This window comes from Leucoraja erinacea, chromosome 13 (assembly GCF_028641065.1).
Source record: "Leucoraja erinacea ecotype New England chromosome 13, Leri_hhj_1, whole genome shotgun sequence".
Taxonomy (NCBI): domain Eukaryota; kingdom Metazoa; phylum Chordata; class Chondrichthyes; order Rajiformes; family Rajidae; genus Leucoraja; species Leucoraja erinaceus.
This window is the reverse complement of record NC_073389.1, coordinates 5,665,691-5,679,690: the sequence shown is the minus strand read 5'-3', so window position 1 is coordinate 5,679,690 and position 14,000 is coordinate 5,665,691. Positions and strand designations below refer to the sequence as shown.

The 14,000-nt window shown below is 47.4% G+C and overlaps 1 protein-coding gene across 4 annotated transcripts in view; it reads left to right on the top strand.

The window, feature by feature from the left end:
* Window positions 1-14,000, top strand: part of LOC129702576 (HMG box transcription factor BBX) — a 159,468-nt gene that overhangs the window by 118,223 nt on the left and 27,245 nt on the right. For all 4 annotated transcript variants that reach the window (XM_055644362.1, XM_055644361.1, XM_055644363.1 and 1 more), the window contains exons 7-8: window positions 3,066-3,146; window positions 5,790-6,555. In XM_055644362.1, the coding sequence (XP_055500337.1) occupies window positions 3,066-3,146; window positions 5,790-6,555 (847 nt within the window). The remainder of the gene's footprint in view (window positions 1-3,065; window positions 3,147-5,789; window positions 6,556-14,000) is intronic.

Sequence of the window (14,000 nt, the reverse complement as noted above, 5' to 3'; positions counted from 1 at the left end):
AGGAAGTTTGGCGGGTGGTGGCAGGAGAAAATATTTTGTTAGTAGGTCAGTTCATACTGAGCAAATGATCTTCCTGATAATAAAACGTGGTGCACTCATTACTTGCATATTGTGCTATATTTTATGATCAGTGTCTGCATCTTGATTACCGTTGTACATCTGTTGTAGTGGAGTCTCTGTCATTTGTTGAAATCACACACTATCATTTCACATGAAACAGGATATTACTCTTCTCTGGGGGAAGATTAGCTTAAGCACCCTCTCTGTTCTCATTTACTAATCTCCTATTCCACCACACACACGACCATCAATGTTTTCTGTCTTGCTACAGGCAGTTGATCTATTGCCTCATTAGAAACATTTCTCTTTTTCATTCATGGTAAATTATTTTTAAAAAAAAACTATTTTAGTCTCCTATTGCAGTGTTTTTGTGGAATTTCTCAAATGTAATTGGTAATTTATATATTTCAACCCCTGTCCATTATCTGGGACATATGATCAACCAAAAAGGCACGTAACTCTGTTGGTATTAGATTATTATTGTCTCGTGTACCAAGGTTCAGTGAATAACTTCATTTGCAGTCAAATTAGACCATATATAAATATATAAAGTGAACTAGAGAACCATTTGAAAGTTACTTTGGAAATTGACAACAAGGGAAAAAGCTGTATTGGAAAAGTACAGTCTAGGGATTAAAACTGTTTTCATGTAACCTCCCTGCTGCAATCAGACAACTCTGTCCAAGAACTCGAGTTTCACCGCAGTTGGCCATTGAAATTGACAGGCAATCACTTCTATTGGCACTTCACAATGATGCTCTATCAAGCTTCTGCCACTGCCTTGGGGCAAATTGCATTGTTTGTGTGTTGTACCATTATTTCTGCAGATCAACCTGTTCGCACATTGATCTCAGACACTGCTCACTGTCTTCAGTTACATTTCTTACCACCTATGAATTATATTGGATGATGGATGTCTTTTTTCCCCAGTCATTCATGTATGTATTCGTGTCGTCACTCATTTTCTATTTGGTACGAAACAGAGAGTGTATTAGACTTGTGGTGCGATAAGACAAAAGAGCAGAATTAGGCCATTCAGCCCATCAGGTCCTATGACACAATTTAATCGTGGCTGATCTACGTTTCCCACTCCTGCCTTCTCCCAGTAACCTTTGACCCCCTTACTAATCAAGAATTTATCCATCTCTGCTTTAAAAAAAAACAATGGCTTGACAATAAATTCCATAGATCCATAACCCTCTAGCTAAAGAAATGCCTCCTCATCGCCATTCTGAAGGTACGTCCTTTTATTTTGAGGCTGTGCCCTCTGGTCTTAGATGCTCCCAATGCTGGACACTTCCTTGCCATGTCCACTCTATCCGGGTTATTATCCGATAGGTTTCAATGAAAGACCCCCTCGTCCTTCTAAACTTCAGCAAGTACAGACCCAGAGCCTTCGAACGCTCCTCATACATGAACAGGATATCACTGCAACAGGATACCTTTAAGTTGCAACATTTGACTTGGCTTGTACACGCTAGAATTTAGAAGATTGAGGGGGGATCTTATAGAAACTTACAAAATTCTTAAGGGGTTGGACAGGCTAGATGCAGGAAGATTATTCCCGATGTCAAGAGTCAAGAGTCAATTTAATTGTCATTTGGACCCCTGGAGGTCCAAACGAAATGCCGTTTCTGCAGCCATACATTACACACAAATAGACCCCAGACACAACATAATTACATCTAACATAAACATCCATCACATAGCTGTGATGGAAGGCCAAATAAACTTATCTCTCCACTGCACTCTCTCCCCCCCGATGTCAGAGTCAAAGTCATAGCCCCCGGCTGGCGATGGCGATTGTCCCGCGGCCATTAAAGCCACGCCGGGTGGTGCGAGGTCGCACACCGGGTCTTGATGTTGGAGCCCCCGGCGTGCGCTCGCAGAGTCCGCGGCCATTCCAGCCGCGCGGGGCAGTGATGTAGGCCCCGCTCCAGGAGCTCTTCGACCCCGCAACTCGGGCGGGAGAAGTCGCCGTTGCAGAAGCCCCGAAAAGCGGTCTCCCTCCAGGGAGCCGTGGGCTCCTGGTGCCGCCGTCCACAGACCTGTCGTTGGAGCCTCCGACTCTCCGGCAGCAGCCGGCAGCAGCAGCAGCAGCAGCAGCAGCAGCAGCAGCAGCGCTCCACCACCGCTCCACCCGCTCCGGACTCGGCCAGCTCCGCGACGGCAACGGTGAGTCGACACCTGAGTCCCCGGTCTCTTCCTGTTGGAGGCCGCTCCTCGTTGCGGCCTCAACGACACCCGAGACCCGACGAGAAAAGGTCGGATCTCCAGTGCAGGGAGAGATTTCAAAAAGTTCCCCCCCCCCCTCCCACCCCACCCCCGCCCCCCCCACACACACACCCCAACATAAAATAACAAAAACTACATAAAAACACAGACAGAAAATAATAAAAACGCGGACAGGCTGCAGAGGCCGCTGCTGGCCAGAGCCGCGCCGCCTACCGATGTTGGGGAAGTCCAGAACTAGGGGTCACAGTTTAAGGATACGGGGGAAGTCTTTTAGGACCAAGATGAGAAAATCATTTTTTTTCATACCGAGAGCGGTGAATCTGTGGAATTCTCTGCCACAGAAGGTAGTTGAGGCCAGTTTATTGGCTATATTTAAGAGGGAGTTAGATGTGGCCCTTGTGGCTAAAGGGATCAGGGGGTATGGAGATAAGGCAGGGATGGGATACTGAGTTGGATGATCAGCCATGGTCATATCGAATGGCGGTGCAGGCTCGAAGGGCCGAATGGCCTACTCCTGCACCTATTTTCTATGTTTCTATGACTGCTAACAAATTTTACACAGAACTGGAAAGTAGCTAATAATATTTTGAACTCGACCCTTAATGAGGCTTCTTACAGACCATGTGTGATGCATTTAGTCAGCACTAATGTTCAAGTTCTCACCACAGAAGATTTGTCTTCTGTCTTCTCTGCCTCAGAAATGTGAACGTTATAAAAAAAAAAGAGTAGGATTTAATTTGATCTGACGCTCATTTCTTTCCCCCATGCAGATTTCCTCCGGCACGGTACAGCCAGGGGTTGTGGAGTCGACAAGACCGTGTGGGAATTCAGCATTGTTTCAGTTAGCAGAGGTATGCCAGGGTAACACTGGGAAACGTGTGGTCTAATCGAGCAAGTGCCCCAGTACTGCCCCATCTGCTGCTAGAACTGTGTGTTCTGGCCGCATTGCTGAGTGTGTGCGTTTATAGCGAATAAAACAACTTGTAAAAAGTTTTACAGAACTGTCACCATATAAACGCCGAGGCCTTGAGGCTTATCTGCTGCACTGTGCAAGTGAGAACATGCCAAGGGCAGCCAAACATGCACGGCTGTACAACTGGAAATTAAAATAGTAGCGCAGTGCAATGTCATTAACGGTGTGTCAGATTGCTTTAAAATCTATCCAATTCATCTCCTAAAGTCAATAAACTTTTGTCTTTAAACGATCATTATTTTTCGCAGGGCCTTGCCAACTTACAAAGTGTGCTACAGCTAAGGTTATATTGAGTATAATAAAGCATCAGATGTCGTCAATTTGTCATCTCGTCATCTGTGATGACAGGGGCTTGAGCAATACGGGTAACTTGAGAAGTGTTTGGTCCAAGCGCAGGCAAATCGAAGGATGAAGGCCCTGTTCTTCCTCTTCCGAATCTCAATTGATAGTGACTGCCAGACAATGCTGTCTCCCGTCAAAGCGAACCCTACTTTGCAGATCCCTCCCTCACCGCCTCCAAGTTCAGAAGGATACCAGTTCGCAGTCGGCCCTGGAGTTTAGTTTGGGTTTTATAGCTCCAGTGGTGCTATTAAATGCATTGCTGTTGCCAAGTGCTGCTGCTGATGTTAATTATCATTATTGGCAGCCTCTTTGCTCTTCAATTGTTTACAAATAACGTTGCCAACCATCCAGGATTATGGTGTCTCCATAAATTAAAGATTAATGCACCAGACTGTGGACAGTCAGGAGGTGGAAAAATCAGACTTGAACTCAGACTCAAACAATCGTAGGCTTTATTATTTTGAACATTTATATTTATTAGTGTTAATAAGAAGCAATTGGAATAAAAGCAACTTGATTACAGGTGCTAGGGGTTATGGGGAGAAGGCAGGAGAATGGGGTTAGGAGATAAGGCCTGCCCCACTTTCACCACCTAATTCACGACCTTTTTTACTCGTGGACATTTTTCATCAAATGCCACGACCTCCTTGATGCCACGAATACCTACGTCAAGCATCACGACCTTCCTATGACCTACCTACGACCTTCTACGACCTCGTCAAGACCATGCTGCGAGTATGAGTCAAGGGCAAACACGGCAGAGGTCGTGGAGTAGGTCCTGAAAGTGAGACAGGCCCCATAGATGAGCCATAATTGAATGGCGGAGTAGACTTGATGGGCCGAATGGCCTAATTCTACTCCTATCACTTATGATCTTATGATTTAAATGGGGCTATTGGTAATGTGATGAAGCCGCTGTGAATATATATTTTTTTTAAACAAGTGCTAAAAGTGCAGGAGTAACTGGGCGAGTCAGGCACATGATAATTGCAACATGGGGCCAGTACGTGACAACTCTCTGTGTGATGTCGCAGAAGTGGATCTATTCCACTCATGAGTAGCATGATTTTATTGGATAAAATGTAGAACAAGCAAATAAACAACACACAGTGCAAGAGTAACTCAACGGGTCAGACAGCATCCCTGGAGAACATGGATAGGTGGCGATTTGGATCGGGACCCTTCTTCAGACTGATTGTGGGGGGTGGGGAAGAAAGCTGGGGCGAGCCAGAACTCGGCAAGTGATAGGTGGACACAGGGGAGGGGTGGGATTGGCAGATGGTTGGACGATGCCCAGAGATGAAAAAAAAGACTATGATAAGGAGAAGGTAGATAAAAATGCTGGGGAAACTCAGCAGGAGAGGCGGCATCTATGGAGATTGTTCCAGCATCTGCAGTTCCTTCTTAAACAAATGATAAGGGGAGGAGTGATTTGTAAGCCGAGAGGAAGGGATGTAGATGGAAGCAGAGGTGGGATAGTGGGAGAAATGGGTGCGTATCCAAATAGGGCACAGGGAAGAGAGGGAGAAGGAAAAGGAGGGGGGTGTTTAGGGGATAGCGGAGTCGTGGGATAATGGGAAAAGGCATGAATGGGATACTGATTGTGGATGATCAGCCATGATCACAATGAATGGTGGTGCTGGCTCGAAGGGCCGAATGGCCTACTCCTGCATTTATTATCTATTGTTGCTTGCTAGTTACTTAAAATTGGAGAATTCAATGTTCATACCGCTGGGTTGTAAGCTCCCCCAGGTGATACGAGGTGGTGTTCCTCCAGTTTGCGTGTGGCCTCGACCTGGCAATGGAGGAGGCCCAGGTGAGTGTGGGAATGGGAAGAGGAATTAAAATGGTTAGCAACCGGGATATCCAGTAGGCCTTGGCGGACCGAGCACAAGTGTTCAGCAAAATGGACGCCGAGTCTACGCTTGGTCTCGCCGATGTACAGGAGGCCACATCGGGAGCACCGGATGCAGTAGATGTGGTTAGAGGAGGTGTACGTGAACCTCTGTCTCACCTGGAAGGACAGCTGGGATCCCTGGATGGGAGTGGGAATATGTGCGGGCGCAGTTGGCAGCTGTATTCACAGGCTGGCCCCGTTATCTGTAATGGAAATTGAAAGTCGTGCAAACTCTCGTCTGTGTTCTGAGTTAATTGCCTCGTGTGTTGTCATTTTGTTCAGATGTGCTCGGATCGGCTGGTTACAGAGGGAGTGAAGAATGAGCCTGGGACAGAGATGGAGGAGGAGCAGTGTCGGCCTGAGATCCCGTCTGGCAATCCGGCCCTCGGTACACAGAGCGATGATGAAGCTGGGCCCAAGGAGTGGATCACCAACGACAAACCCTTGTCTTTGCTAACTGGCAATTCTGTGACGAGTCTTAACAAAGGGGAAAAAATGAAGAAGAAGAAGAAAAAGAAGAAAGTTAAACTCGAATCTACCAAAGTTGATAAACAGACATTTAAAAAAAGTGGCAAGAAGCGGAAATCATTGGATTCTGACATTGATAGCTTAATGTACACTATAGACGCTGTGGCTAAGGGTGACTGGGGCACTGAAAAGCCTTCGGGAAGTCCAGTGAAAAGTGCTCGATGTTCACCAAAGTCAACGGAAAATCAGTTGCACGTTGACTCCAGCCCACCAAAGAAAAAAATGAAACCAAAACAAATCAAATTACCCGCAGAGAAGGTCTCCGAACTTGACAACCTCTCAAAGGTTTGCGATCTTGAGAAGATCGCCACCAGCCCCGTCAAAACTGAAATGTTTCCTGTCACGGATCAAATACTTCCCCACGATGCACTAAGTGAAGTGAAAGGTGAAAACAAGGAACTGAGTAAAAAAACAGAAGCCTCTGGGTCCCGCAAATCTGAGCGTGCGTGCAAAGGTGCCCTGTATAAGACTCTTGTGTCAGAGGGCATGTTGACATCTCTCCGAGCTAACGTTGATAGAGGTAGGTGCAGAGGTTCAGAAGCATCGTGATCCTGGGGCAGTTTCGCTCATTCTTGTGTGGGAAGGAACTGCCGATGCCGATTTAAAGGCCTGTCCCACGAGCATGCGACTCCATGCAGCAAGCGCGACCTAAGCGACTCCATGCGGCAAGCGCGACCTAACGTGGTAACGTGGTCGTTTGAGCACTACGGCCTCGCGGGGCCGGTCCCACTTCGATCGCCGGAGCCGTATGGAGTTGTGCGGAGCTGGTCCCGACATCGCACGGGGCTCCGAAATCCAAACTGACCGTGTTCAAAAATTCCGCGCGGCAATGGCCTGCCGGCCCGCAGCCACCTCGACGGCGTACGTCACTTGCGAACTTCCCGTGGACTTCGCTTGAACTTCATGTCACTCATTCGACCTCCGCGCGGCCCCCGCTTCTGGTTTGGTCACGCTTGCCGCATGCTCGTGGGACAGGCTCTTTAGGTCGCGCTTGTCGCGCTTGTCGCATGCTCGTGGGACAGGCCCTTTACACCGAAGATAGACACAAAATGCTGGAGCAACTCAGCCGGACAGGCAGCATCGCTAGATGGAAGGAATGGGTGACGTTTCAGGTCGAGACCCTTCTTCAGACCCTTCGAAAGTCTGAAGAAGGGTCTCACCCCGAAACATCACCCATTAATTCTATTCAGAGATGCTTCCTGTCCCACTGAGTTACTCCAGCACGTTGTGTATCTTCTCTCATTCTTGTTCTGGGCAATGAAATGAAGGGCAGGAATGGTTTGTTCAGGGTTATGTCAGCTGATCTCCCTGTTTCCTGCATCGGTAGCAATGCCTGGATTGTGGAGGTCACTCCACTGGGACCAGGACAATGATATTTTTACTGCAGTTTCACGGGGACGTTAACACAGCACAACAAATAAACATGGAATAAGCAATAATGCAAATGTCATCGCCCCAGAATTAAAGGACGTTCTTTTCGGAAGGAAATGAGGAGAGATTTATTTCGTCAAAGGGTGGTGAATCTGTGGAATTCTTTGCCACAGAAGGCAGTGGAGGCCAAGCCAGTGGATATTTTTTAAGGCAGAGATAGATAGATTCTTGATTAGTACGGGTGTCAGAGGTTATCGGGAGAAGGCAGGAGAATGGGGTTAGGAGAGAGAGATAGATTAGCCATGATTGAATGGCAGAGTAGACTTGATGAGCCGAATAGCCTAATTCTGCTCCAATCACTATGACCTTATGACAAAATAAAACAACAACAGACTATCAGTTATACTCGAGAACCAGAGCTAATAGTGCAAACCAAATTACTTATACAAAGTCCACAGTAGATCATTGCTGAGGTAGGGTTGTAGTTAGTGTTGTCAGGGTGGTTCAAGAGCCTGATTGATGGTTGACGAGAAGCTGTTCTTGAAGCTGGAGGCCACAGTTCTGCACCTTCTACCAGATGGTAGCAGGGAGATGAGAGCCTGGCCAGGGTGGTGTGAGTCTTTGATGTATTAGCTTTCTTCTTGAAGCTGCTGTTGTGGAACCTGTGCAAAACCTTCCCATCCCTCCTGCTTCTCTTAATCCTGCTGAAATATAGTAGAAGCCTAAATGGCGTCATTGTAGAGCTTGCAGCGCCAGAGACCCCGGGTTCGATCCTGACTTAAGGTGCTGTCTGTACGGAGTTTGTACGTTCTCCCCGTGACCGCGTGGGTTTCCTCCGAGATCTTCGGTGTCCTCCCACATTCCAAAGTCGTACAGGTTTGTAGGTTAATTGGCTTGGTATAAATGTAAATTGCCCCTGGTGTGTACAAGATAGTGTTAGTGTGCGGGGATCGCTGGTCGTCACGGACTCAGTGGGCCGAAGGGCCTGTTTCCACACTGTGTCTCTAAAATTAATAGAACTAAAGCTGTCCCTGTTGAAGGAAAGATTGTCAATGGGAGCCGTCGATGGGCAGTCGATGTGTCTGCCAGTAGTGGCGGCCAATCCCAGGCAAGTCAATGCAGTCTGCTCCTCAATGAAATCAGAGTGAATCATCCGTTTATTCAGCAGGAAACATGCAGAGATCTGCTGCAGACCCTCGTACTGTTCCTGTGACCAGGACATTGAGTCTTAACATGCCTTGTCCTCAGTGAGGGAGAAGTCCAGGGCAAATCCACACGGCAAAGGCCTTCACACATGAGCTACACATACATTGTTGGTCACAGGCCTCGGTTGCATGTGGTGTCTCTGCAGACTCTGGGAGGGTTTTTTATCCCCAGGGCAACTCCTTGCCTCCTGATAGTTTGCCAGCATGTGCCTCTCTCGTGCCTGCTGTTATTTTGATGCACCCTGTGGACTTTGGAAGGTGTTCAGCAGCCTACATCGGTTCTGAAGCCACCCAGTCAGTTATCCTAGTGTTAGCTGAGTGTTCCCTTAAATACCACAGGGAACAAACAAGAACATTGTGCTCCTCATTGCACAGGGACTGTTCCAGATGGCTATAGGCTGTAACTTGGAACTGCAGTTCATGTTGCTCAGAGTGGAAGTGGATATTGGAAACCATCAAGGATAATGTTATGCATTGCCCCCAGAAGTACCCAGTCTGCCCTGTGAGGGGCACTCTTTCACTGGTTTATGTGGATCAATGAATGTAGCTCAGCTAACAATGCCAACTGGTGCAGCCAGGTGGCGCAGCGGTAGAGCAACTGCCTTACAGCACCAGTGCCCCCGGTTCAATCCTGACTACGGGTGGGATTATCCTACGGAGTTTGTACGTTCTCCGCATTAACTATGTGGGTTTGCTCCGAGATCTTCGGTTTTCTTCCACACTTCACAGACGTACGGGTTTGTAGGTTACTTGGCTTGGTATAAATGTAAATTGTCCCCAATGAGCGTCGGATAGTATAATTGGCCTGTCCCACTTAGGCGACTACAGGAGACTATGCGGTCGCCAGATGTCCGTGGGTGGTTGCCGGGGAGTCCCCTTCATGGTCGTGAGTAGTTCCCGCATTCTGGGAACTAGTCGCGGCTTCGTTCAGTTCTCCATGGCGACCAGAATGAAGCCGCCATGGACAGTAGCGAGAATTCTCGTGACATAGGTGCAGCGGTCGTGGGTCGCCAGGAGGTCGTGAGTTCTCATAGGTTGTTGCCGGTGCTGACTGGTGAATTTCATTGCCTCCTTGGGAAATAAAACGTAAATAGTAGTTTTCAGAACCGAGGATAACCGACCGGTAATGTTAATGTCCGCCGAGCTTCACAGCCGTGTATCTCTGGCTTCTTAAAAGTTGTCTCCAATCCTTCTCCCCACACTGTCTCCTCCTTCTCGCTCCCTTCCCCCCCCTCTTTTAAAGGACTTACATACACTGTGCTTTCACCGCCTTAATTACAGCGCCAACCTTCCTGTTCATCGTGGTGTGTATCTGTATCACATTGGCTTTGCACTGTATGAATTTCACTCAGACAGCGCTCCCCGACTTGCCCTGTCCCCCGCCTGCATAACAGGCTGGTGAAGGAAGTGATGTGTGTGTGTGTTCCACTCTGATAGTTGCCGGTTCAGCGACCTGCTATGACTTGACAGTTGCCGGCATTCGCCTGAAAAATCGCCTAAGTGGGACAGGCCCGTAAGTGTGAGGGGATCGCTTGTCCATGCGGACTCGGTGGGCCAAATGGCCCGTTTCCACGACGTTTCTCTAAACTAAACTATACCAAACTAAACAATATATAACCTGTACTGCTCCATCAGTTGTCTGCAATATCTAACCCTCAGCCATTGTTGGGCTCATGGAGATAGAACATAGAACAGGAAAGCACGACAACATGCCCTTCGGACCACAATGTCCGTGCCAAACATGGTGGCGTTAAACTCATCTCTGCGTGCGCATGTCATATCCTTCCATTCCCTGCGTATCCATGTGCCAATGTAAAAGCCTAATAAACGCCACTATCATATCTGCCTCCACCACCAACCTCAGCAGTGTGGTCCAGGCACTCTGTGTTCAAAACAAACTTGCCCTGTATATCTCATTAAAATGTCCCCCTCTCACCTTAAGCTTTTGACATGTCCATCGTGGGGACAAAGGTTCTATCTCCCCTCTCTATGTCTCTCACAATTTTATAAATTTCTATTGGGTCTCCTCTCAGCCTCTGGGGTTTCATAGAAAACAATCTAAATCTGTCCCACATTTTCTCTCCCTGTTGCTGAAACCTTCTAATCCGGGCAGCAATATGGTAAACCCCCTCTCCAAAGTCTCCTCAGTCTTCCTGTGATGGGCCAACTAGAACTGCATGCAGTACTCCAAATCAAGTTTTGTTTTTGTTTCTTAACTATTCTGCAAATTTTGTTTTCAAGTTTTTTTTGTTGTTGTATTTTTATTAGAAGCAATGTACAGTAGTATAAACTGCGGCATAAGACATAATACATTTTGGGTACAACTTGTTGTTTTAAATTTAACAATAGAAAAGTCACAGAAGAAAGAAAAAGAGAGTAAAGAAAAGAGTAAGAGAAATAGTGATGTGTGAGCCCCTGGAGTACAACTGCTGGAGTACAACTGCTGGAGTACAACTGCTGGAGTACAACTGCTGGAGTTAACAAGTGATAGTTTGTAGAAGAATAGAGAGAAGAAACCCCATAGAGTTGTAAAAAACAAAAGGGAAAAAAGAAAGAGCGGAATAACAGAGAAACAGAAATGGGATATACCTACATCATATGTTTGTTTTATTTTAAACGATCAGAATATCAGGATTGCTCAAAATTAGGAATGAGGGGCGAACAATATATCAGGAACATAACATTATAGAATCGTATTTTAATGTGTAAAACATTAATATATGTAAGTTATCTGTTTTATATCATTGTGTTTATTTGGCAGCCGTGTATTCACAAGAAAAAAAATATTGACAGAGATAAATATAACTTCTGTCTTTCTGTTCAATTTGAATGGGTTGTTTAATAGTTTAGGGTCTGTCCCACTAATTTGCGAGTTTCGTGGAGTTTAGGAGAGTGTCATGATCTTGTTGCATCGCCAAAGTAGCACACTCCCTATGACCTCCTTCGACTATGTAGAGAACCTCCTACGAACATGTAGAAGATCTTCTTCGACCTCCTTCGACTATGTTGAAGACTGGCTTCGACTAGATACGATTTACTCGCCAATTCTTAAATTGGGCACCCAAGTGGAGGGTGAAGATGACTTCCTTCAACTATATTAACACTGTCTACGACTACCCTCGACTAGCTTTGACTACCCTCGATTACCTATGAATAGCATGCCAACCTACTACGACCTACGACTAAACCCACGAATAAAAAAATATCTTTTTTTTCCCGTGCCGACCAATTTTTACTCGCGGACAATTTTTCAGCATACTAAAAAATTCTCCTCGACCAAACTGAGGCCGCGAGTATGCGGGAACTTCTCTCGAGCATGGAGGAGAGTAATGCCCCTGTCCCACTTAGGAAACCTGAACGGAAACCTCTGGAGACTTTGTGCCCCACCCTTTGTTCCCGGAGGTTTTTGTCAGTCTCCCTACCTGCTTCCACTACCTGCAACCTCCAGCAACCACCTGCAACCTCCGGGAACCGCACGGAAAGCTTGGGTGCGGCGCAAAGTCTCCAGAGGTTTCCGTTCAGGTTTCCTAAGTGGGACGGGGCATTACAGTGCCCTACTAGGACCACGTGTCGACCATGCTGCGAGTTTGTGGCGAGCGCAAACTCTTCCAAACTTGCAAATTAGGTCCCCCAGTGGGACAGGCCCTTTACTGTTTCAGTGACCTTCAATTATTGATACTGGAAATCCATGTTGTCGCTGAGTGGCGGTGAAATTGGTGTTTACCGCTTTCTGCATGGCACCCTGCCACGCCACAACTCACAGCAGATTCTCCCATTCACAGGACAGCTCCGACTCCAATCCAGAGCATATCACAAAGCGCTGGAGCTCCTCAGCGGACAGGCAGCATCTGTGGAGGAAATTAATAATCCCTGGACCACTCTTCCCTCTGTCTCCTCCCACCTCAGCATAGTTCCTGTATGGCCATGCCCATCCCCGCTCCCCAACCGATCCCAGAGTGAAGCGGTTCGTCTCCCTTTTCTCCCAGCTCAACCCAACAAACAAAAAAATCACTGGTCTCATCGTTATTTTGGACTTGCATTTCTTCTTCAAAAACCCATCTAAACTGGAATGTAGGAACAAGGAACTGCAGATGCTGGTTTATAAATAAAGGCACAAAGTGCTGGAGTAACTCAGCCGGTCGGGCAGCATGTCTGGAGAACATGGACATGTGATGTTTTGGGCTGGGACCCTTCTTCAGGGTGATTGTGGGGGGGTGGGAGTCTGGAATAGAGGTGGGGCAGGACAAATTTTGGCGAGTGATGGGTGGATACAAGTGGGGGGGGGGGGGGGGGGGGGGGGGGGGGGATGATAGGCAGATGGTTGGACAAAGGCCAGAGATGAAGAGACTGAAGGTGTTGAGTAAGGATCGAAGTTCTGCCAATTGTGAAGCCAGAGGAAAGGATGTCGGTGGAGGGAGGAAATGGGTGTGAGTCCAGTAGAGGCATTGAGAAGAGAGGGTGAGGGGAAGGGAGGGGCATGTAATTGTGTAGGAATGAACTTCAGATGCTGGTTTAAACCGAAGATAGACACATACAGCTGGCGTAACTCAGTGGGACAGGCAGCATCTCTGGAGAGAAGGAATGGGCGACATTTCGGGTCGAGACTCTTCTTCAGGGTCTCGACCCGAGACGTCAACTATTCCTTCTCTCTAGAGATGCTGCCTGTCCCGCTGAGTTACTGCAGCTTTTTGTGTCTATCTTCGGGGGAATATAATTCACTGGGACTCTTGGATGATGAACCTAGGTCAGAGAAATTCAATGGAATTAAAGTTTGTGATCAGTAGATGGCAGCATTGGCAAGATTGTCACAAGAATATTTTCCGTGTGATCAGTCACATCGAAGGACTCTGTCCGAAAGGAATGCAGTGTGGATGTGTCGTGCTCTGTACTGGCATCTGTTATTGCTGTAGAGATGGTGGCATTATCTTTGAGATGTATCAGCCTAGGAGATTGTAGTTTTAGCTAGAGTTCATAACGGTAGAATTACAACTGACTTCATCAGCCAGAAAGTGGAGGACAAAACAAATACAGCCGGCTTGGCCTTTTCTTGATGAGCCATCACTGGTGATAGGATGGTTCAGTTGCCTGATAACTGCTGGGAAGAAAATATCCCTGACTCTGGACGTGTGGGTTTTCACACCACTGTGCCTCTTACCTGATGAGAGAAGGGAGAAGAAGGAGTGGCCGGGGTGAGACTGGTCCTTGATTATGCTGCTGGCCTTGCTGAGGCAGATGGAGTCGACGGAAGGGAGGTGCTTTGTGCAATGGTCTGAACTGCGTCCGCGATTCTCTGCAATTTCTTGCGGTCTTGGATGGAGCTGTTCCCAAACCGTGCTGTGATGCATTCCGATAAAACGCTTTCTGTGGAGCATCTGTAGAAGTTGGTGGG